Source organism: Mustela nivalis (genome assembly GCF_964662115.1).
Source record: "Mustela nivalis genome assembly, chromosome: 8".
NCBI lineage: Eukaryota > Metazoa > Chordata > Mammalia > Carnivora > Mustelidae > Mustela > Mustela nivalis.
In genome coordinates this window covers 66,146,096-66,170,948 of record NC_139027.1, presented here as the reverse complement: position 1 = coordinate 66,170,948, position 24,853 = coordinate 66,146,096, and the positions used below count along the sequence as shown (strand labels likewise).

At 39.5% G+C, this 24,853-nt stretch overlaps 1 protein-coding gene across 18 annotated transcripts in view; it reads left to right on the top strand.

Moving 5' to 3' along the window:
• The window catches only part of EML6 (EMAP like 6), a 278,846-nt gene that overhangs the window by 191,857 nt on the left and 62,136 nt on the right, over positions 1-24,853 (top strand). For all 18 annotated transcript variants that reach the window (XR_014314884.1, XR_014314885.1, XR_014314886.1 and 15 more), the window contains exons 17-24: positions 251-344; positions 11,230-11,330; positions 12,636-12,838; positions 15,229-15,340; positions 15,611-15,738; positions 20,519-20,660; positions 23,515-23,667; positions 23,839-23,970. Coding sequence is in view for 12 of the 18 variants with exons in the window: in XM_082743567.1 (XP_082599693.1) it covers positions 251-344; positions 11,230-11,330; positions 12,636-12,838; positions 15,229-15,340; positions 15,611-15,738; positions 20,519-20,660; positions 23,515-23,667; positions 23,839-23,970 (1,065 nt within the window). In the remaining 6 variants the exon portion in view is untranslated. The remainder of the gene's footprint in view (positions 1-250; positions 345-11,229; positions 11,331-12,635; positions 12,839-15,228; positions 15,341-15,610; positions 15,739-20,518; positions 20,661-23,514; positions 23,668-23,838; positions 23,971-24,853) is intronic.

The window sequence follows — 24,853 nt, the reverse complement described above, 5'->3', positions numbered from 1 at the left end:
CCCCCAGCTCTGTGTCTCAGACTGGAGTGTTAGATCAGTGATTTAATTCATCAACCAGTTATGATGGGTTAGGAAGCTCAACTGTTACTAGTTATTCCATGAGGTCCAGCTAGTATATCATACTTCTAACATATTGTAGCCTAAATAATACTCTTAAGACCCATTTCATATTTGTCTTTACAGTATATAAAATGTTTTGGTTTTTCGTTGAAGAAATGAGTCATTTGCCATTTGTGTTGTTTTCATACAGCTGATGGAAAATGTCTGGTGTCGGTTGGTTTAGACGATTTTCACAGTATTGTGTTTTGGGACTGGAAAAAGGGAGAAAAGATAGCCACCACAAGGTAAGGCGGTGCCGAGGTCATGCGGCATCCTGCTGATTCACTTGTTTCAGTAAAGGTCAATAGTTTCCATTTTCTGGTCAGATTTCATCTTCAAACTCAGATGGAATTCACATGGAAAGCTTAACACTGAAGTGAAAACATGCTGCAATATTTCATGGAGACAGACCTGACTTAGAGCAGTTAATGTTTGTTTCAGAGAACTGGAAAATTCTGAAACCCTTTCCAGAAAGTTACTCATCACTTTGCTGTTAGTAATATACTCATTGCCTTTATCAAAGCTTTCTCCAGCAGTAGAAAAGCAGCTATTCTCAGACTTGGGGCTCACCCCTTGTTTTTCAACCATCTTGCCTCTGGTAGAGGAGTGTCAATGTCACTCGAGTCAGAAGTCCCATTTGTCATGAGGCTGTGTCATGCTGGGAAGGAGGCCCCGTCGTGTGCGTCTGCCTCTCGCTTTCAAAGCAGGCAAATTGTTTCCCTAATCTCCCCATCTTATAAATAGACTTTCCAACACCGACTGCTGTTTATAGGCCACCTGTCCTCCCTGACCCCACCCTCCCTCCCTGCTGAATCAGCCTGAGGTCTGAACACTGCTTTCTACTCCTACTTACGCTGGACTTAGCTGTTTGCCCAGCCGTGGTCAGAGGTCAACATAGTTGGCAGTCCAGGCCCAGTGATATAATTCGCTGCTCAAGACGGGTTATCAGCTTACCTTTCCACTAGCTCTTCTTCACATGAACCAACATCGTTTCTGTCTCTCAGTATAAAGTCATTTTTAAGTTAATGGCTTTGAACCTCACTATTCACTTTGTATATTAATATTTCCCTTCACAGTATTACATAGGAAGATAGGGTTTGGGTGTTTTTTGTTTGTTTGTTTTGTTTTTTTGCAATTTGATTAAGTGAATGAAGATCTGTGAGTTGTTGGAGACTCAGAACAGGAACAGATGGAGCCCTGAGGACTCCAGCTGACCATCTTAGGAGAAAGACAGAAGATTTTTTAATAAGTGCTATTGAGATGAAATTCTTGGCAGCAAATAACAACTCATAAATCTGCCTGCCCAAGTGGGCTGTCTTGGTCTCTCTTTCTAGAATACCACTCTGTTTTATCATTCCCTACTAGTACTCAGATTCAGCTCCTCATTAGAACTCTGCTTTTCCTTTAGACTAATACACTGAATTTTAGTTTAATATTTCTGATAACATGCCAATTGAAATGCAGATTAGTTTAGGCAAAGCACTTGTCTGCATTTTTAAAGCAATAGAAAAGCAATTATCCTGCTAGAAAACCCTCTGCAACCTTCTGTGGCACAGCTGTTGTATGCCAGGAACATTCATAGAAATGGAAGAAATAAATATTCAAATTTTAAGGGTATATATTTTATATACTGGGTAGGATTACTTCTATTTAATTAACACAAAGTGACTTAACACCATTATATTAGTAGCACAGTTTATTTTTGGAATTGCTCCCAAGCCTTATGTCACATTCCCCAAACAGGACACCTGCAAAATTGCCCTCCAAGAATATTTTTGCAATTGTAACATTAACCAGTGCTCTTTCCAAGAAGGAATGTCATGGATTGCTAAAGTTCTTTGAAGACAACTAGGTTTTAAAATAATAAATCGGTAAATACTAAAGTACCTCTTTACATAATATTTATATAAATTTATATAATAATATAAATAAATACAAATATACAAATAAAAACTCTGTTGCCTTCAGTCACATGCTTAGGCAGATAGAAACCTTAAAAACTGGGGCATTAGGAGTGTCTGGCTGGCTCAGGAGAGCGTGTGACTCTGGATCTCGGGGTTGTGAATTTGAGCCCCACGCTGTTGTGGAGATTACTTTTAAAAACAACAACAACAACAACAACACAGGCATGCGTGCACACGCGTGCACACACACACACACACACACACAGAGACCAAAACTGGGCCATGAAAGAAGTGACAAAGAAAAACAGGTGACACTTTACTGAAGTCACTTTTACTTTACTGAAGACACTTTACTTGAAGCCAGTAAGGCTTCAAGGAGTCTTCATAGCTCCTGAGAGGGCTTGATTCACTCAGTGACGCCCCTCACTTCGTACTTGTGTGTCTCAGTCATGCCAGTGGTGGGCACGAGCCCAGGTTAGCTGCAAATCTGCTTCTGGCAGCCTCCCTCAACCCCCAACCCCGGGATGTGAGAGCTGCCCCTGGAGGGACGGGCAAGGCAGGAGCCATGGGGGGTCACCAGCTAACACCAGGTCTAAGGGGCACCGCCTGCACTTGTGAAAATGCTGCACAGAAGCTCCTTTGTTCTCAACTCAGAGAAACTAGAGAAATCCGGGATTGGCACGTGGAGCTCTTACTGCAAGATTGCTCTGAGACTTAATCCCAATCTCTGAATGGTTCTTTCATCTCTTTGCTAATTTTCATGAAAGATTTCAATCACCTCTGTTACAAATGAATTTTTCATTTTTTTTCCCTTTTGAAGGTTGTTCAGATTTTAGTGTTATAGTTGAGTAACCCATTTAATAACCAAAGCCAATCTCTTATGGACAGGAGTTAAATCGCCTAATATCAGTGTCAGTCAGAGAAGAATAAGGAGATAATCAGGTACCTCTATGTCCCTTTATTTGCATTTCAAATCAAATACACCAGTAGCAGGACTGTGGGGGACAGTGACTAATTATTCTTGACAGGCTTCATCTGAGAAGCACGAATAGGAGGCAAAAGGTACAGTAGTCAAGGTGCCTAACAAGAATACTTACACTGTCCGTGTGACATAATTGCACTCCTGGAAAGCTCAGGGACAAAACATGGGCTCGGGAAGAGCAGCTACACAGACTTGCAGAGTGTGTGTTTCTATGTGAGCCCTGTTTGGTTTTTTATAGGTCCCCACCTGGACATGCATTTAGGGAATGGGATAAAGTCTCCTGCAGACCAAATTGGCACCTTTCTTTTCTCACTTTCCTTTTTAAAAATGAGTATCTCTTTTTTAGAATCACATGCATTACTCTTTTCTGTTTTCAAAATAATGCATGATCAATATAGAAAAGTTAGCACAAAAAAGCGCCAACAGGAAAATGAAAATAATCCATTATTCTACAACCCACGACAGAGCCAACATTTTAGCCTATGTTCTTTAGTGTATATTGTTCTAGTATGCTTATCCATTTTTATTCATATGTGAGATATTTCACATAGGGCTCTGCAACTGGCTTCTTTTTGTCATTCGCCAGTATGCCCTCTCACTTTACTCTTACTATTACCTAACTTCTTCTTTTTTATTATTCTGTATTGTGGGCTCTTTTATTTATTTTTGTATAAGCATATGTTGTCCTTTTTTTATTTTTTTTCAAATATTTATTTGGTTTCTAGTTAGTTACTATATAGTGTAGTATTGGTTTCAGGAGTAGAATTCAGTGGTTAACCACTTATGTACAACACCCAGAGCTCATCTCAAGTGCCCTACTTAATACCTATCACTCATTCCATCCCCTCACTCCCTTCCCTCTGTCAACCTGCACTTTGTTCCCTATAGTTGAGTCTCTTACCATGTGTTTTCCTCTCTCTCTCTCTCTCTCTCTATCTCCTAACCCCCTTCCATGTGTTCATCTGAATTCTACATATGAGTGAAGTCATATGGTATTTGTCTTTCTCTGGCTTATTTCATTTAGCATAATATACTCTAGTTCCATCCACATTGTTGCAAGTGGCAAAGTTCATTCTTTTTAATGGCTGAGTAATATTCCATGTATATATGTATGTATGTATGTATGTAAGTATGTATACACACACACACACACACACACACCACTATCCAGTCAGGAGTCAGTGGACATTTGAGCTCTTTCTGTAGTTTGGCTATTGTTGGTAATGCTGCTATAAACATTGGGGTGCACATGTCCCTTTGTATCTGTATTTTTGTAGCCTTGGGGTAAATACCTAGTAGTACAGTCGCTGGATTGTAAGGTAGTTCTATTTTTAGCTTTTCAAGGATTCTCCATACTGTTTCCCTGAGTGGCCACACTAGTTTGCATTCCCACCAACAGTGTAAGAGGGTTCCCCTTTCTCCACATCCTCATGAATACCTGTTGTTCCCTGTGATGTTAATTTTAGGTATCATGACATTTGAGTGGTATCTCTTCATGGTTTTGATTTGTATTTCCCTGATGCTGAGTGGTATTGAGTGTCTTTCCATATGTCTGTTAGCCATGTAGATGTCTTTCAAAAAATAACTATTCATATTTTCTATCTATTTCCTAACTGGATTATTTGGTTTTTGGATGTTGAGTTTGAGAAGTTCTTCATAGATTTTGGATACTAAACTTTTATCACGTATGTCATTTGCAAACATCTTCTCCCATTCTGTAGGTTGCCTTTTAGTTTTGTTGATTGTTTCCTTCACTATGCAGAAGCTTTTTATCTTCACAAAGTCCCTATAGTTCATTTTTGCTTTTGTGTCCCTTGCCTCAGGAGATCATACCTAGTAGGAAGCTGCTATAGCCGAGGTCCCAGGGGTTGCTGCCTGTGTTTTCCTCTAGGATCTTGATCGTTTCCTGTTTCACATTTAGGTCTTTCATCCATTTTGAATTTATTTTTGTGTATGGTGTAAGAAAGGGGTCCAGTTTCATTGTTCTGCATGTTGCTGTCCAGTTTCCCCAATATGTCATGTTGGAGAGACTGTTTTTTTCCATTTGATATTCTTTGCTGCTTTGCTGAAGATTAGGGGTGCCTGGGTGGCTCAGTCAGTTATGAATCTGACTCTTGATTTTGGCTCAGGTCGTGATCTCAGAGTCATGAGTTTGAATGCCATGTCAGACTCTACACCAAGCGTAAAGTCTGCTTGGGATTCTCTCTCCCAACCCCTCTACCCCTCCCCCACGTTCGCACGTACTCTCTCTCTTTAAAAAAAAAAAAAAAAAAATGACCATACAGTTGTGGGTCCATTTCTGGGTTCTTTATTCTGTCCTATTAATCTGTGGTTGTTTTTGTGCCAGTAGCGTATTGTCATGATCACTACAGTTTTGTAATATAGCTTGAGGTCTGAATTGTGATGCCTCCAGCTTTCCTTTTCTTTATCAGGGTTGCTTTGGCTACTTGGGGTCTTTTGTGGTTCCATACAAATTTTAGGATTGTCTATTCTAGCTCTGAAAAAAAAAAATGCCAGTGGTATTTTGATAGGGACAGCATTAAATGTGTAGTTGCTTTGGGTACTATAGCCATATTTTAATAATATTTGTTCTTCCAATCCATTAGCATGGAATGTTTTTACATTTTTTGTGTGTCTTCCTCGATTTTTTCATCAGTATTCGTTTCCAGAGTACAGATTATTTACTTCTTAGGTTTATTCGTAGGTATCTTATGGTTTTTGGTGAATTATAAGCTATTTCAAATCTTTTTTGAAGATGGGGTATAATTCAGTCATTCTTTCACTCTTCCAAGTTGTGGGCTACCTCTACAAAAAAAGAGAGTGCAAATCACAGACAGGCCTGGCCTCTAAGCAAATGAAGGGTTCCAAATAGAACATTTGGGAACCAACTTACCTTTGTGCAGCTGCCCTGGACTTCTGAAAGAGGGACATTCCTTCCCTCTTCCACTGCACTTCCACTGCACTTCCCTCTTTTACTGCACTTGCCCTATGGGGTGAATTACTTACGACCCTGGCATGAGGAATCATCCTTTATTAGGGCAGAAGGACAGTCTTCCACATTCTAACTTTCTGGTTAGGACCTGTAACTCTTTCCATTTTATTTTTCTTACTGACATAGTTGTAGGCAACTACCTTACAGATTTAACAAGGGTTTAAGGGAAAGATTGCAGAAGTATCCACGAATGTCCTTTATGTAGGTGTTGACATTAATTAAACATTAACCTGCCATCATTCATCAAAAAATTGGATGAAAACTAAAAAGTGCTCTCAAAAAATTTTTTTTCCAACTATCTAAATATTTGGCATTGGATAAACACAAAACAGTTCTCTTTTCTGTGTAGGAAATGTAATTTGTTATACATGCTCTCAATTTTCATGTCGGTTTTCTCTAGTGTCTTCTCTCTAAAGTTTTTATTAATGATTTAGGATCCATGGGGATTTTCCTCCAAGCAAGAAATCTTTGGACACTTAATGTCTTTTATGATTTTCTGTTCTATTTCTCATCTTGGTGTTAAGCACATTTTCTCTCCTTTCATATTTATACTTTTTAATCTCTCTGTCCTTATTGTTCCTAATAACCTCCAGTGATGTATCTTGGCCCTAATGTCCATGTGTCACTTTGGACTTTCAAAGAAATGAAGAAAGAAATTTCAAACATCAGTTCTTCTCCTTTCTCTGCCTATTACTGTAGGGCCCATGTAATGGGCATGGAGATGCTCTGTCCTGTTCTTTCAATTTATTATGGAAAATTTCAAAGTTATACAGAAGTGGAGGAAATAGCATAGTGGACTCCCTTTCACCCAGCTGCTTCATTCTACAGATGGCACAAATCTTTCCCCCTCATTGTTTTCTTTTACTCAATTTTTTGCTAGAATACTTTAAGATTCTAGCAATATTTGCTAGCATGTTTTAAAGAAAATTTGAGACATTGTGTTATTTGACCTATATATGCTTCATTAAACATTTCTAACTTAAACATTTTTATTTTATTATTTAAGTGAAGTGTAGTGGATCTACAATGTTATCTGAGTTTCAGGTGTATAACGTAGTGATTTGACATTTATATACATTTTGAAATGCTTAATATGATAGGTGTAGTTATCTATCACCATCCAAAGCTGTTAAAATATTGACTATCTTCCCTCCTATACTTTTCATCCATAACTGATTTATTTCATAACTGTCAGGTTGTAACCCCCTTCAGCTATTTTGGCCATTCTCCACGCGCCATCCCCTGTGCAACCATGAATTTGTTCTCTGTACTTCTGAGTCTGTTTCGATTTTTTTTCACTTGCTCATTTGTTTTTTAGATTCCACATGTCAGTGAAATCTCATGGGATTTGTCATTCTCTGTCCAACTTATTCCACTTAGCATAATACTCTCTAGGTCTATCTATATTGTTGCAAAAGGCATGATTTCATTCCTTTTAATGGTTGAGTGATATTCGTGTGTGTGTGTGTGTGTGTGTGTGTGTATGTGTGTGTGTGTGTGTGTGTGTACACACACCACATCTTCCTTGTCCACTCATCTATGGTTGAACACTTGGGTTGCTTCCATATCTTGGCTATTGTAAGAAATGCTGAAATAAATATAGGGGTGCATAGATCTTTTGGAATTAGTGTTTTTGTTTCCTTTGGGTAAATACACAGTCATGGAATTATTGGATCCTGTATTTTTTTTTTCAATTTTTTGAGGAACTTCCAAACTGTTTTCCACAGTGGCTGCACCAATTTGTATTCTCACCAACAGTACATGAGGGTTCCTTTTTCTCCACATCCCTGCCAACACCTGTTATTTCTTATATTTTTGATAGTAGCCATTCTGACAGGTGTGAAGTGGTATCTCATTGCACTTTTGATTTGTATTTCCTTGATGATGAGTGATGTTGAGTATCTTTATGTGTCTATTGTCCACCTGTATGTCTTCTTTAGAAGAAGGTCTATTCAAGTGTGCCACCCATTGTTTAATGGGATGTTTTTTATGGTGTTGAGTTGTATAATTTCTTTATATTTTGCATATATCATATACAAATATATATATATATATATCATTTGCCAATATCTTCTCCCATTCCCTAGGTTACTTTTTTGTTTTGTTGATGGTTTCCTTTGCTGTGAAAAATCTTATTTTAGTGTCCTGATAATTTATTTTTGCTTTTGTTTATCTTACCTTAGGAGACGTATCCTTAAATATGTTGTTGAGGTCAATGTCTAAGAGATTGCTGCCCATATTTTCTTGTATGATTTTTATGGTTTCAAGTCCACAATTTGGTCTTTATTTGCATTTTTTGTGTGCGTGGTATAAGAAGGTGCTCTTGTGTTCTTCTTTTGCATATAGCTCTCCAGTTTCCTCAGCACCGTTTGTTGAAAAGACTTTGACCAATTTAAATTCTTGCCTCTTTTGTTCTAAATTAATTGACCATATAGGCATGGATTTATTTCTTGGCTCCCTATACTGTTCCATTCATTTATATGTCTGTATTTGTGCCAGTACCATACTGTTTGGTTACTATAACTTGGTAATGTACCTTGAAATCTGGGATTGTGATAACCTCCTGCTTTGTTCTTAAGATTTCTTTGACTGGCTATTCAAGGTCTTTGTGGTTCCATGTAGATTTTAGGATTATTTGTTCTAGTTCTGTGAAAAATGCTATTGGTATTTTGATAGGGATTGCTTTGAATTTTTATAGTGCTTTGGGTACTATGGACATTTTAACAATATTAATGCTTCTAACCCATGAGCATGGTATATCTTTCCATTTGTTTTTGTCATCTTTAGTTTCTTTCATCAATGTCTTATAGGTTTTAGAGTATAGGACTTTAACCTCCTTGATTAAGTTTAATTGTAGGTAACTTATTCTTTTTGGTACAATTATAAATTGGGTTGCTTTTCTTAATTTCTCTTTTTACTACTTATTAGTATATAGAAATACAACAGACTTCTGTGTACTAATTTTTACCCTGCAACTTTACTGAACTTATTTATTAGATCTAAGAGTAAGGCCATATATGTAAAACCCACAGCTAACATCATACTGAATGGTGAAAAACTAAAAGCTTTTCCTCTAAGATCAGGAAAAAGACAAGGATGTACATTCTCACCACTTTCATTCAACATAGTACTGGAAGTCATAGCTACAGCAATCAGACAAGAAAAAGAAACAAAAGTCATCCAAATTGGTGAGGAAAAGGTAAAACTGTCACTATTTGCGTATGGCATGATCTTATATATAGAAAACCCTAATGACTCCACCAAAAGTTCCTGCATGTCTTCTCATGGCTTGATAGCTCATTTCTCTTTATCACTGAATGATACTCCATTATCAGGAGGTACCACTTTTTTTTCTTACTTACCTGCGGAAGGACATCTTGATTGCTTCCAAGTTTTGTCAATTAGAAGTAAAACTACTGTAAACATCTATGAGTAGGTTTTGGTGTTGAATTTGTACCTTGATTTTTTGTTGTTGTGTATAGAGTCATTTATTCCATTGTATTTTTCAGTTGTTTGTTGTATATGTTGTTGATTCTGCCTTTAATTTTGTATGCTGTAGCTTGACTAAATTATCTTGTTAGTAATTGTTTTTACATTGTTTTTGGTTTTTTTTTTTGAGTTTTCTAGATACATAGTTAGATCATCTGCAAATAGAAATAGTTTTACCTGTTACATTCCAGCTCTAAGGTTTTTAACTTTTAAAACCTTAACTAATTGCACTTGTTAGTATGTTCAATACAAAGTTAAATGGCAGTGGTGATAATCTTGTTCCTGACTCCATTGGGAATGCTATTAAGTAGGAATCTGACTTTTGAGTTGACACACACAAAAACACATCATGAAAAAGGTACTGTTTCAGCATTTTCTGTTTCTAAAGGATAATGGCACACAACATCTCAAGAGCTGGCCTGTGTATAGTTGTTCTTGAATGAATCTGAGTTTTTCAATGAGAGTCAAAGACTGCAGGGAAATATAAGTGTCTAAGAGATAAGTTTCCATTAATTCCTACTTTAATGAGTGCTAGTTGAGTATTTTTAATCACAAGTGAGTGTTAGATTTTTGTCAAATACCTTTGCAGTATCTGTGAAAATAATACAATTTTTCTTATGCATATTAATATGAATTGTACCATTTAAGTCCATAATCATACACCATCCTTGCATTCATTCACACACAAGTATTTTTTTAAAGATTTCATTTATTTATTTGACAGAGAGAGATCACAAGTAGTCAGAGAGGCAGGCAGAGAGAGAAAGAGGGGGAAGCAGGCTCCCTGCTGAGCAGAGAGCCTGATGCGGGGCTCGATTCCAGGACCCTAATATCATGACCTGAGCCAGAGGCAGAGGCTTAACCCACTGAGCCACCCAGGCGCCCCTCAAAAAGTACTGGATTTCCTTTGCTAGAATTTTATTTAAGATAGTAGGATATGTATTCATAGGAAATGTTGGTCAGTTATGTTCTTTTTGTTAATTGCTTTTATTTACATAACAAAAGTTAGGTTCTAATATATGAGAGAAGACCATCAAATAGTCCATTAAATCCAGTAAAATCCATTAAGTCCAGTAAATCCTTAAGTTCTAATATGAACCTACTCTGAAGCAAAACTTCCTTGGCACTATGGAACACCAGGTCGAAAGCATCAGGTCTGTAGTCGGTCTTAATTTTTATATGTGTCTTTCTGCATCTTGGGTTATAAACTTGTATTTCTGAATGCAAAGGATCCTAACGTGCCTTGGATTAATAGATGATATCCTTTCTCTCCCCATGGATGTGAACTAGAGACTTCAATTTCTAGTAAATACACTTTTAACTGAAGTTCTGTTTAACCTAAAGTTATGCTTCCACAGCAAAGAATATTACATTTGAAGGTTCTCATTAATATGATGGCAGTGTCTTTCCCTTTTTCCTACACAAGACCTCTCTATCCTGAGAAATGAAGTCTTATGATAGTGGCATTAATTGTATCTTATTGAGACTGTCTTATCCATTATAAATATTTCATTACTTTTTAAAAGCATAAGTGAATAGACTTTGGTAGCAGTATGAGAGTTAGAAGAGAGGGCTCAAATATGCAAAGAAAAGCCAAAGGTCATGATTTTAATATAGACCTTATATATATTTTAAATTACTTTCTGATTTATTTGTCCTGTTAGAAATATTTAATGAAAGTTAGACCAAATGTATGCTTTTAATAAAACTCAGTATCAAAGCTTCATGACAACTAGATTTTTTTTTCTATTTGTCACTTACAGAGGGCATAAAGATAAGATATTTGTGGTTAAATGTAACCCACACCATGTTGACAAACTGGTTACAGTTGGGATGAAGCACATCAAATTCTGGCAACAAGCAGGTACGGTTGTTTGGGTTTATCATTTATGTGGTTGAGAACTTTAAAAAAAAACTCTCTGAAAAAAAGCCCACCACTATTATGTAGCCAGTCTCTGCAATTTGAAATTAAAATGTGCCTAGAAGACATTCTCTTCCATCTTCACTTTGGGCTGCTTAAGGTCCAAGTTGTAAAACTCGGAACACTCCATATGATGCATGCATGTTTCTCAATATCTAGAAAGCTTTGGGAAATGTTCTGTGAAAATAATTATTTTTATATTTAATCATCTGTTCTGAAAGCTGTAATTATGTTGGACCACCAAACAGGAAATAAAATAATCACCTTGGTTGGGTGAACAACATTTTCAGTATTTTGAGGGTTCTTTTATCGCTGAATTCAAACATGAATTAAACCCCAACATGATACACCATAGGTGATCCAAGTAAATCTGTGTGCATTATAATATTGATGATAAGGGTGAGTGAATAAGCATATCAAAACATGCAAGGACATCGTATTCTTCTCACTAATAAACCAGACCTATTACTGGGATTTTGAATTCTTACCATCAGCTTAGGTACCATGCACACGTAATCTTACACTGGACAAAACGTAAATATGCAACTGTTCTAGTGCTTTCTGCTTTAAAGAAGAGATAATGGCACCCACCATGTCTGGAGAGTCAGCCTGTGCCTCGTTTTCTGGAATAGGTCTGGGTTTGTCAGTGTCAGTTAGTACTGGGAAGTATAAGTACAGGGAAATGTGAACATCTCAGAGACAAATGTGATGTACCTTTTCCTACACAGTGATTCACTTTTTCGCCCTGAAGTTCCCAGGACAAAAAAATCAAGGCAAAACATAGGCCATATGTTTGCATTTTTCCTTACTGCTAGTGTTGTTGGCATTCTCTCTGGTAAGCATTCATGAAGACTTTCCTAGCTTGCCCGGGGAACTAAGTCCTTCCTCCTCTGGCTGGAATGGAACCAGCACTGAACCTTGGTTACATGTGTGTCTTGTTGGACTGAGATGCATAATGGCAGCCTCCCCAAACAAAACCCAAGTTCACTGAATGAAGAAACTCCTTCTTGTCTTTATACCCCAGCAGCAACCACTGTATTTACCACAAAGGAGGGAGTCAATAAACAATTAATGAATATGTAAATGAGAAACTCTCTTAGAATATTTTTGTTTATGATGTATTCTGCCATCTTTCCATATACATGTAATGTAGACACACTGGGTTTTTCCACTGAAGATAGTCATTCCAATTGCTCATAGAAGGTGTCAGTTTTTCAAAAAGTAACATATGTTCTTGGTCCACTTCAGGTGGGGGCTTCACCTCTAAAAGAGGAATTTTTGGCAGTGTTGGAAAATTGGAAACAATGATGTGTGTTTCTTATGGACGAATGGAAGATCTAGTGTTCTCAGGAGCAGCTACTGGAGATATTTTTATTTGGAAAGATATTCTACTACTAAAGACAGTGAAAGCTCATGACGGGCCTGTGTTTGCTATGTATGCATTGGATAAGGTATGACATATTTTCATCATTAGCTTTCTAAAATTCTAAATTAGATTGAGGAAGGCCCATACCAGCAGGATGCGTGCTTGTCTCTAAAACCGTCTGAATTGGGAAGTAGTTGTCGCGAATGGAGAGGAGCACAAATATTTTTAAAAATTCTTTCATTTCTAGTGATTTCTTTATGTGCAGTTTCTACCTTTTTCATACTCGTTCCTCCTGGCTCTCACCCCTGAGAGCCCCTCAAGAAGTGTTGGGATAATGCACAAACCCAGTAGCAGATGAGTCCTGAAAAATATTTCAACATTCTCTTCCTCTTTAGTACACAACAACAAAGACCTCAAAGTAGCAAATGGTTCGATTATTGTCCCACTCATCAGTTTGACCACAAGTTTAGTTCATAACCACTTTGTTCCTGTGTAGACAGCTTCAGCTTTAACAAGAGTGTAATAGTCTGTATTAGTGTTTGCTAGTATTAGCTGTAAAGTATTAGCTATAAAGTCTGTATTAGGGTTTGCCTGTATTAGGGTTTTCTAGAGAAACAGAACCCATAGGACATACATATACATACACATCTACCAAAAAAAAATATTTGTTATAAGGAATTGGTTTATGTGGTTATAGAGGCTAAGAAGTCCCACGATGTCCTCTGTAAGTTGTAACCCCCGGAAAGCTGGTGGTATAACTGAGTGCGAGTCCAAAGGTCAGAGAACCAGGGATGCCAGTAGTGTGTATCTCAGTCTGAGGGTGGGAAAAGAGATGTCCCAGCTCATTCAGTGAGCCAGGAAAAACAAGGATGAATTCCTTCTTCCTCCACCTTTTGCTCTCTTCAGGCTCTCAAAGAATTGGATATTGTTCACCCACATTGGGAAGGGCAATCTATCTTACTGAGTGCACCAATTCAAATGCTAATCTGATCTGGAAATACGTTCCCTGATATATCCAGAAATAAAATTTAATCAGAGCACCCTATGACCAGTTAAGCTGATACAAAAGAATCATCACACCTGCTGTATTTCCACTTAAGCTCATCTCTATCCTGCTCTGTCCAGCCACCTTCCTACCTTACAGTGTTCTTTTGTTGTTATTTGTTTTTAAAAGATGACACTTACTGTCAGTACTATGAAAATACCTTGTTGAACCACTTTGCCAGAAAAATCTATTTTTTTATTCACTGCCAGCCTGCTGGTGGTGCCACTTTCTCTGCCCTCTGACCTCCAAACAACATAAGCCACCCAACACACCTAACTAAGCCACGCCTCATTTTGCATTTCCCTGTTCCCAGGTAATTATACTGATCCCAGTACCAAAGTAGGTTCTTGTTAGATGTGCAACTATAGCAGTAGTTTTAGTGGTTAAGCTGTTTTTTACTGGCAAATTTGTTCTGGCTTAAGCCGTACATTAGACGAGATTAAAGTAGAAAGCTAAATCTGTCTAGGTCTCGAAGTTGATGTGCTATAACTTATTTAAACTCTTTCATTGCTTGGTAAGTTAATCCGAAACATCATGGAAAATACAAGGATGTCACAGTATAATTTGAATTTAATTTGGGAATTAAGTCTCCCCTACATATCTATAATGAGAATATGGGTATATAATGTAAAAAAAAAACTTCAAAATATTATTTCCTCATGAACTTCATTGGAATAAAGGAAACTAAAACTCTCCAAGAAAACAATGAATTACTTAGTATTTTCCATTTAAAAAATATTTTTCCAAAGAGCAGTTGGTATATATAATTTCCCAGACAGGAAAACTAGTAAAGCCAAGAAATCATAAGCTTAGAACAAGAATAAAGATCACTGTTCAGTAAAAATAAAAAAAAATAATAATAATACCCAATATGTTAAGCATTTTACTTTCCAGGTTTTATAAAAATTAATCTGGATTTTAATTATTTTGGACATTGATGTCCATTGAACAATGTTACATGAACTGCCTAAGTTTCTCTTAAAAGATAATGATGTTTTCTCCTGGAAGTAAATATCTATTTTAACATACTTAATAATCATTTTTAATTGCGATGCTAATTCCAGTTCATTCAATAGGAAGAGATGAGATACTAGAAACTCTGCCAGGCTTTCCTGTTCTTTAGGCACCTACATTGAAGTGGGGGACAGGGCACAGACCTCAGACCTAGGGTGCCAAATACCAACCAAAGGTCTGAGGAAAGTATGAGGAACACACATTGAGAATGTGCTTTATCCACTAGAGAAGTAGGGGAGAGATGTGTCTAGGAGATACTTTATTAATATTACATGTTATCAGGTTTTTCAGTCTCCTATACTTAGGAAGGAAACACAGACCAAAGCTGCTTTTCCCAAGGGGGAGCCCTTTAGAGGCCAGGTGGGCAACTTGTCATTCTGATGTATATTTCATTCTTCCCATATATGCCTTCACAGGGTTTTGTAACAGGTGGAAAGGACGGAATTGTAGAACTCTGGGATGACATGTTTGAAAGATGCTTGAAGACTTACGCCATTAAAAGAGCAGCATTGTCAACCAGCTCAAAAGGTGCCACCCCTGAATATGTCATCGGAATCTTTCTTTTCATAGGAATGGAAAAGATGGTACTGAAGTTCGTGGACAGCCGTTACTAAACAGTTCTCCTTCTTCTGCAGTTAGACCTCTAGGTCCCTGGTAGAAATGTCAAGGCTGATTGCCTGGCGCTACTGGTACTTTTGAACTACAAAGACAGACTATATATGAATATCAGACTGCTTGTTGTTGTTGTTCTACTCAATGCACTGTTTACAATATTAAGTGCAGCATTTCCCCCCTCAGGCTTGCTTTTGGAAGATAACCCTTCAATTCGTGCCATCACTTTGGGACATGGACATATCCTGGTGGGAACAAAAAATGGGGAGATCCTGGAAATTGATAAAAGCGGCCCAATGACACTGCTTGTTCAGGTACTGTGTACATTTTCTAATGCACAGTTCCTGTCAGAGCTGGGACTCGGGTGCGGTGAGGGGGCACTTAGGATGCCGTATTGAAGTAGGCACTCGGTCTCAGGGTTGCACAACCGCTGGGTTACTGACCTATTGCTGTGTAAGAAACTGTCACAAATTTAGCAGCTTAAAACAATACAGACTTATTATCTTAAGCTTTTTCTGCGTCAGAAGTCTGAGCCTACCTTAACTGGGTTTTCTGCTTAAAGCTTCACAAGGCTGCAGTCAAGGCCAGGGCTGCAGTCTCCTCTGAGGCTCATCTCAGATGAGGTGAATCTGAGGAAGAATCTGCTCCAAGATGTCGCAGGTTGTTGGCAGAAATCATGCCCTTGTGGTTGTAGGACTGACGGCTGCATTTCTGGTTAGCTGTTAGCTAGAGGCTGCACACAGTTCTTTGCCACATGGGTTCTCCAACATGGCTCTTTGCTTCCTTGAAGCCACCAAGGGAAGGAGAAAAAAAACAGCATGACAGTCTTATGTGACATAATCATATCCTCAAAGGCACGTAATCATGAACATCCATCCCCTTGGCCCTATTTTATCAGTTGGCAGATAGTCACAGGGCATGTCGCACTGGAAAGGAGGTGACTACATAGGAGTGAAAGCCAGGGGGATCATGAACATGTCCACCACAGTCTTCCCTCTGGCAACAGATATTACTGTCCCTACAATATGCAGAGTACATCCCCCCACCCCCAAGGTCCCCAAGGGTGTTATCCCATTACATTATCTGCTCAAAGTCCATAACCTCATTGTCTAAATTAAGTCCAGGTATGGAGGAGGCTCTTTAGGTATTTTTCTTCTCGATCTGACGAATCTATAAAACTGTCAGGACAAATTATTTTCTCTACTCACACCAAGTGTCTCCTTTGTTTTTTGTTTTTTGGGGTTTTGTTTTGTTTGTTTGTTTGTTTGTTTGTTTTTGCCTCATGCTAGTCTCTGTCTTGGTGCATGTAAACACATGGCCTACTTCTTGCCCTCCATCTCCCCTCAATAATCTCACTTGAGGGGGTGAGACTGTGACCAGTTTGGTGATGGACAGACCTTATTTATAGACAGAAAGGGCTCAGGTTGGGGTGAGGGTGTACATTCAGAAAGCAGAGTAAAAATGCCCTATTATATAAGCTTCAGGACTTCTATGGGTCCCTGGTTCACCTCCTTCTCCTTCAAGTTTTCTATCTTAGAGATGAACTCCCAAATCCCACTGAGAGTGGCCCTTTGATTTGCTGCATCCTGGGAATAGGTCCACACACACATGATCATTCAGAACACTATGAGGTTTTAAAGTGGCATGTGCCCAAGCCCCATTCAGGATATCCTGAATAAGAATGTGTTTAAAAAAGAATTCTGCGAACTGAAACAAGATGGGATTAGGATGGAGACAAACCATGAGAGACTCTTTTTTTTTTAAGATTTTATTTATTTACTTGACAGAGATCACAAGTAGGCAGAGAGGCAGGCAGAGAGAGAGAGAGGAGGAAGCAGGCTCCCTGCTGAGCAGAGAACCCGATGTGGGGCTCAATCCCAGGACCCTGAGATCATGACCCGAGCCAAATGCAGCGGCTTAACCCACTGAGCCACCCAGGCGCCCCCCATGAGAGACTCTTAATCTCACAAAACAAACTGAGGGTTACCGGGAGGAGGAGGTTACGGAGAGGGTGATGGCGTTATGGACATTGGGGAGGGTATGTGCTATGGTGAGCGCTGTGAAGTGTGTAAGCCTGGCGATTCACAGACCTGTACCCCTGGGGCTAATAATACATTATATGTTTATAAAAAAATTTTAAAAATTATTAAAAAAAAAAAAGAATTCTGCGTTAAAAACCTCAAAAGCCCTGTAGCTGATAGTACCAGGTAGCAGGGACTGGGAATACGCTGGAGGTGTCTGTGAGGCATGATGTCTTCGTTCTCCAGCTGATCTTGATTTTGTTTCCTTCCAAACAAATTTCTTTTTCTCTCTGGCCATCGCTTCTTATTTAATTTTACTGAAAAGTGATTATTTCTTCCTAATCCCCACATATTTGAGACTTTAACTTATTTGCATACATGCTACATTGCTAAATATTTTTTTAGGTCCCTATCATCATGTGATTTAAGCAATACTGTAAGATTTAAACTCTATATTTTTTTATTTTAAAAAACATTATAGTTGAGCTTATTTTGTTTAAATATGTTTTAAACTCGAAAATTAAGGCCTTTTGCCTCTTCATTCTGTATGATTCTTGTTTTTCCCCATATTTGTTTCTATTGTTCTAATAATAAAAATAGCTATAGGTACCGTTTATTGAGTGCCTACTCTGTGTCAGGCAGTACTGTTGTACAACATTTATTTCTCCACAACAGGAATTTGAAGTTTTATAGATGAGGGACCCAAAGCCCATTAAATTGTCCACAGCCATATGCTAAGAACTGCAGAGCTGGGATTCAAACCAAGGTGTCAGATACCAGAGCCTTTCCTCTTTCACTACACTGGGCTGTTCTCCCTGTGTCTTTTAGCATGGAGACTGCCAAGGAACCATGCAGAAGGCACGGCACCCTGAATTATGGGCAGGCAGTAGAATTGGTGGAACCTTCAGGAAAAAATGTTGATTATTGCCATCTTGTCTCCTTACACTTGTACCATTCTTTTCCTTTTCAGAAATCAGTGAATAGTCAGGTCTGTTTCCACTCTCTCTTTCCTCTTCTTATCTATCACTCATTTGTATTTCCTCTTAAGTAGAACCAAGTAGTTCAATTCCATCAGTGTTTGTTGGGCTCCTGCTGAGGACCACCCTGTGCAACCTGTGTACCTGCTGTGCACAGTGGAATAGGGCTTCCTGTCCTCTCAGGACTCATGGAGCTCATGAGGCTCATGAGGCTCATGGTCCTGCTCCAAGAGAGGATGGACACAGAGGGAAAGTGAAGGAACAAGCAGTGTGGTTAAGATCCTCCACTATCCTGCTGTGGGAAAGTACTTGCACCGCTTTGCCAGTAGTATGGCAACACAATGTCCCTTGGAATAGATTGTTTATTTTTTAAGAGAAGGAAGACTGGGTTGGGGGAGGAGAAAAGTGGCAGGAGATGAGTTTGTAATTCCCATTTTATTTTCTTTGCATATAATCAATTCTCAGTCATGCAGCTATTTACACCCAGCTTTACAGGTGATCAGAAGGAAGGCAAGATTCCAAACCCATTCCTATACCACTTGAGGTACTTCTTGCGCACTGTCCACTCACTGGGATTACAGAAATGTAATCTCATTTTTTAGGGAAATACCATGTTTAAGTCAATACATGACGCAGTAGTTTAAAAGGGTCTCAGAGCCATGCAGTCCTGTTCTCAAGCAAAATGAAAAAGGGACTTGGCCTGGGAAAGGGTTCCAAGCACATCCATTCTGGGGGGAAATTGGGGTCGACACCTAACCCATCCTCTGACTGTGACCTTTGGGGTGAGAGGCTTCTGAAGGGAAGAAAATTAGAAAACTAGAGATGTAGGGTACTCCAAATCCAATAAATTCAAAGAGTTTCTACAGCCTTTGGCCCTTCTCAGATATTTGAATGTCATATTTGGAACTTAGTATCTTCTGCCAAATTATTGTTTCGCTCTAACAGTTGGCCTGTTAAACTGAAATCATCCAGTTTCTCTTCAGAAAGCCACGTGTTTCCTGAAGCAGTCCAAGTACAAACACCTTTCATATGCTGTGTACGGTTTTCTTTTTTGCTTTACTAAGCAAAGCCTTTTTATAAGTGGCCACTAAAAGCAGAAATTCAGTGAACAGTCTGGTCTGCTTTACTGTTCTATGCACTAATCTGTTCTTTACACTCCTTTATTGAGTGATAAATTATAGGCATCAGAGTCATTTTCTCTCTAATTGTTCATTTTTTAAACACTTTTATGTCATTATTTCTAAGCCATTTAGGTGTGTTTGTGATAAGATAGAGGTATATGGAATTAGCCCAATATCTATTAAGCACATTTCAGTTTTCTGTTATTCACTTTATAGAAAAACATGTGAGCAAACACTGAACCTGAGTTATTCCCAAGGCACTTGATATGAAAACTGAGCTTTTGTTTTGCCAAATGCTATGCATTCAAAGGACTTAAATTGAATTAAATTAATAAGCATATCGCTGTCCAGTCTTAAACTTACACACTGTTGTGTGTCACTTGTATCTCAGTAAGACTAGAAAAAAAGAGAAATATAACAATCAAATTCAATGCATATGCCTTAATTTGATCCTGGATTTTTTTTTTAGTAAATTACTTTTTGGGGGGGGGAAGAAAGAATATTGCTGTCCAATCCCTCTTATAGAGATAGGTGGTTACCTACATCTTTTTAGAACATGGGTTTATTCATAAAGGTGTTTTATGTCATGATCAAGTTGTTTTACCAGTGTATGTGTACCTGTATACACTGTTTTAACTTGATATCAAGGAAGAGGATCAAATGAGGGTGTTTTATTATTTATCCAGATATTTCTAAAAAGGAAAGATGTTTGGCATCATATAAATACAGCTTATGAGCAACAAATCCATGTTTTCTTTACAAATGAAGACTTCGACTTCCTGTAGGCCCACCTTTAGATTCAAATGAAAAAAATTATTGAGTGCTTTTGTTTTGGTTCAAGGAAGCTCAGCCTGTGCTTTTTCACATGTGAACATGTTGAAGGTGCTCCCAGGGTGCGGACCCTGCCCAGCGCCGCAGAAGGGCTAGCCGGGAAGCCTGAACTGAGATTGCATGGCCTTGTTTCCTCTCCCACAGGGGCACATGGAGGGAGAAGTATGGGGGCTGGCAGCCCACCCTCTCCTGCCCATCTGCGCAACGGTGAGCGACGATAAAACGCTTCGGATCTGGGAATTATCCTCCCAACACCGTATGCTGGCAGTACGAAAGCTCAAAAAAGGTATGAGATGCCACTTTACACATCTGTCAAAGTATTTGCCAACAGCAGCGTGTATTGTGTATTGGTTCGTTCTGCACTCAGCTGCTGTTTAGAGTACCTGGTACGTGCCCCCACGTACACCAGGTCGTGGGAAGTCAGTGTTGGTTGCTACAGACAGACGTTCCAGAAAGCTGGCCTGATCCATTACTTCCTTCGTTTTCCCTGCACTGCACAGACATTTACCACCTGGGGGCAATATGTCCTTCTTCTTCTTGTGGAGAGCTGTGAGAGTCTATTGGAACCCATCAGCTTGTAAAGAATGCTGTTTTATCTTTATGTCCAACTGTCTCTACAACTGATTTTATTAGATGAAAACAAAAGTTTTACCAAAAAAAAGTTACTATCAAGAAATTTTGTAAATATATATTTAACACTCTAACCACTAGAACGAAGAGGTGTATACCAAGAAGTGCGAATTTGGCAAACGTTTGTTGAGTAGCTTCTCTGTGTCAGCTACTGGGGCATCCTAAGATGAACTGTCTCATCTCGAGGGTCAGAGATGGACAGGGTTTGAACAGAGTCCCAGCAACAGATGAGACCATCTTATTCAAATAAGGCGATTTTGAGGAGAGTCTAAAAATGGGACCAATTGTTAAAGGGGTGAGTAGGATGTTGAGGAAAGACCAGGGATAGCGCAGTGCCATGCGACTGGTGACAGCCAGGTACTTTCATCAGCCCTGGGCCCGAAAGGGCAAGAGGAGAGAGCAATGCTGGAACCCAGAAGTGAGAGCTGTGTGAGACAGGCGAGACAGGAGCTGGGACCCTCGGCCCAGGGCCGCAGCCAGTGTGCAGGGACCCTGCAGGGGAGGAAGCCTGGGGGCTCTGGACCCCAAACTCTCTGTTCCCTTTCCTTCCTTGCTCCCTCCCTCCAGTCTCCTGTTCATGCTCTTCCAGGCCAGAGGGCCAGGGAGGCCACTGACACGATCTGTGCAGGCCCGCACAGGGAAGGGGGGAGAGCGGATGTGGAGAGACAAATGAAAGATGTCTAGTACAAGGCAGGTTGTGTGGAGGCTCGGGAGAAGGCCTGCTGCCAAGGACAACTTTAGCTGAGGCTCAAAGCATTTGTGGAAGTTCTTAGGAAAGGCTGAGATTGGGGTCTGGCCCTAAAATATTTGTACTGGGTAGTTTTACAAGTAGAGAGACGTGGAGAATGTATTGCCGAAGGATAAAATGAAAAAAGATGTCAAGACAATAGTAAAATGATGGTGGCTGGTCCTGTTGAGCTATGGATTCCTCGCAGTTTGCATTTGGTCTTCACAGGAACGTAGGGAGTAAGGCTATTACTATCACCATGTACAGACTGAGAGACTGTGCCACAGAGAATTTAGGTTGTTCGCCTGAAATTGCATAGCTGATGGGTGACAGAACTGAACTCAGACCGAAACAGAGTGGGCTTCAGAGAGCAAGCCTCTGACTGCTGCCTAAGGCTGTTTTTCCCTGCCATCTTGCCTTTCTTTATAGTGGACTTGAAGGGCTTAGTCAGTGGGGGAGTCAGGATTCAAACCCAGGTCTGACTCCGAAGCCCATGCCCCTAACCACAAGACTGAATCCTTTGACCACTAATTTATATGGGGAAATTGACATACTAAGACCTCCTTATGAGTGACTTCAGTGTCAGACAATGAACTTTACTCACTAGGTTAAAAATTAGTTCAGTGGAAAAACTACCAACATATCTTAGGTGGATGACCATTTAATCCAGTTCACAGTGGTTTTCCTGGAGTAATTATTAATAGCTCTCCCTTTCACTCTGAGAAGTGTCCTGGTTTATATGTTGCAGCATATGGTTAACCTAATCTTGACTCTCCTCAGGGGCAGGCTTGTCTTGTGTTCTCTCGGCCCTGGCACCAGGTGTGACTCGCAGTACCTAAATGACTTGTTGCTACCTGAGTGCATGAAGGAAGATGGAATTTAGATAAGGCAGTTTGGAGTTGCTGGTATGACATTGCTTTCAGCATACCATGAACCGTGACAGAGGGGAGCGTGTGGAAACGGAGTTTGGAGTTCCTTAGCACAAGGCTGTGGGACTGTCCTGTCCCTAGGAGGGGTGCTTACCAAAGTCTGGACAATAAGAAAGATGGGGGGGGAGGTTCTTAAACAGGGGTCCTTTTAAACACCCCCACACACAGAGTCCACACTCATTCAGAAATGTCTCCCTGTGACCCTGAAAAGCAGTGGGAAGCATGGCTCACGTGGCACTGGCAGCCCGTACTGTTTAGTCTTATTGACACCTTCGGAAAAAGTGTTGTTCATAACAGAAGAAGCAGGATAAAATCTTTCACCTCTAGAATTCTGCATTAGGACTCTTGGATCAAAGACTTGGAGTGGCTCTTAGATCAGCAAGGTCTCTAAAGCAAATTTTGTGTGTAAGGCACGATATCCAAAAAGGTTTCTGGAAACTGAATTCCAGTATTCTTGTTCTCAAATATCCTCTCTTTTCTTGGAACCAAAAGTACTGATTTTATTAATCCTTCACTCCTTTCCCCCATTCACTTCTGGGGTCTTTTGGAAAATTCCAGATAGTCAAGTAGTAAGAAATGAATGGATAAACCTTAAAGAAAGAGAAAATGTTTTGTTTGGTGGGTTTTTTTGGTTGTTCTTGTCCTTGTTGTCCTTTTAACATTCTGATCATTGTCCTTGGGTTTGAAAGGAAGATACATTCAAATTACGAAGCTGTAGTTCTTCTCACAGGTAATGTTAAAGACACTGTCACATGTCTATGCAGAATGCACATGGGCAAATGTCTCCTTCTCTTCATTGAGTCTGCTTAAAATAGAATCGTGCTGAGAACTATTCCTCGTGGATTCTTTTGTAGGTGGAAGATGCTGTGCCTTCTCCCCTGACGGGAAAGCCTTAGCAGTTGGCTTGAATGATGGGAGTTTCCTGGTCGTAAATGCTGACACTGTTGAAGACATGGTCTCCTTCCATCACAGAAAAGAAATGATCTCTGATATTAAATTTTCAAAAGGTGAAGATTATAGCAGAGACTTTCTAGACTATGTGGGGACAAAAATTTATAAAAACAGACTATTTAAATACTTCCTTGACCATTTTGCCATTTTGAAATAAGCTCCTGCAAGTAAATTCCTGTGTAAAACATTTGGGTTTTACTGGTTTTAACTGCACATTTTCTTTGCAGATACAGGAAAATACCTTGCTGTGGCATCCCATGATAACTTTGTGGATATTTACAATGTCCTTACAAGCAAACGGGTTGGCATCTGTAAAGGTGCTTCTAGTTATATTACACACATTGACTGGGACTCAAGAGGTAAAGTATGTTGTGGCTTCTAAGATATAATCTTTGTTTTAAAAAAGTCAATACCATTCACATGTTATTTCCAGAGAGAAGACTGGTTGAGTTTTGGAGAAAACCTGAGTGGAGAACCCACAATAAATATAAATGACTGTAACTTTACACCCCAGGGGCACCTGCTGTTAACATTTTGAGTATTTTTTCTGTCTTATTACTACTACTACTATAATTATTATTATTATTATTATTCAAGCCACTGAGTTTTAAGACCATTAAAGGTACAAGGTGCCTTCTGTTACCGTAGCAATCCACTCCCTCACCTTTGGGTTCAGCATGCTGTGTCCTGGCCCTGCGTCTCCCCCTTTCCATTTTCCCTTTTCCTATCAGTGCTCCACCCCCCCCCCTCAAAGAATGGCCCAGGAAGTCTCCAGCAATTTTCACCTTCCGGCACAGGTAGAGAGCTACATTCAGCGCACCTCATGTCACCTTGCTCTCCAAGGGAGGGCCACCCCCTTACCTCCTCCAAGTCACGCCCATGACAAATCCAGTTTCTACCAGCAAAGTTTTAAGCCAGACAATGTGGATGATTCAGAAGTAAGACACAGTTCTTATAGTTCTCACCAGAGTTTGTAAGTTAGTGAGGGAGACAGACTTGTACTTGAAGTGCAGCCGCCTAGACGGTAAGGCTTGGGAATGAGAAGCGGGAAGTCACAGGCAGGGGCGTGCAGGGCCTCGGAATGGGTTGTGTCAGCATTAGACATGCAGGGCGGGGCTGCACCGTTACAGGGTGGGTCACTTTTAAGTCTCATCCCAGGGACTTGGCTGATGTTAAGAGTTTGGGGTAGGCATCTTGGAATGGGCGGGGACCCAGCTTTCAAAGAAGTTTTAGTTGACTGTG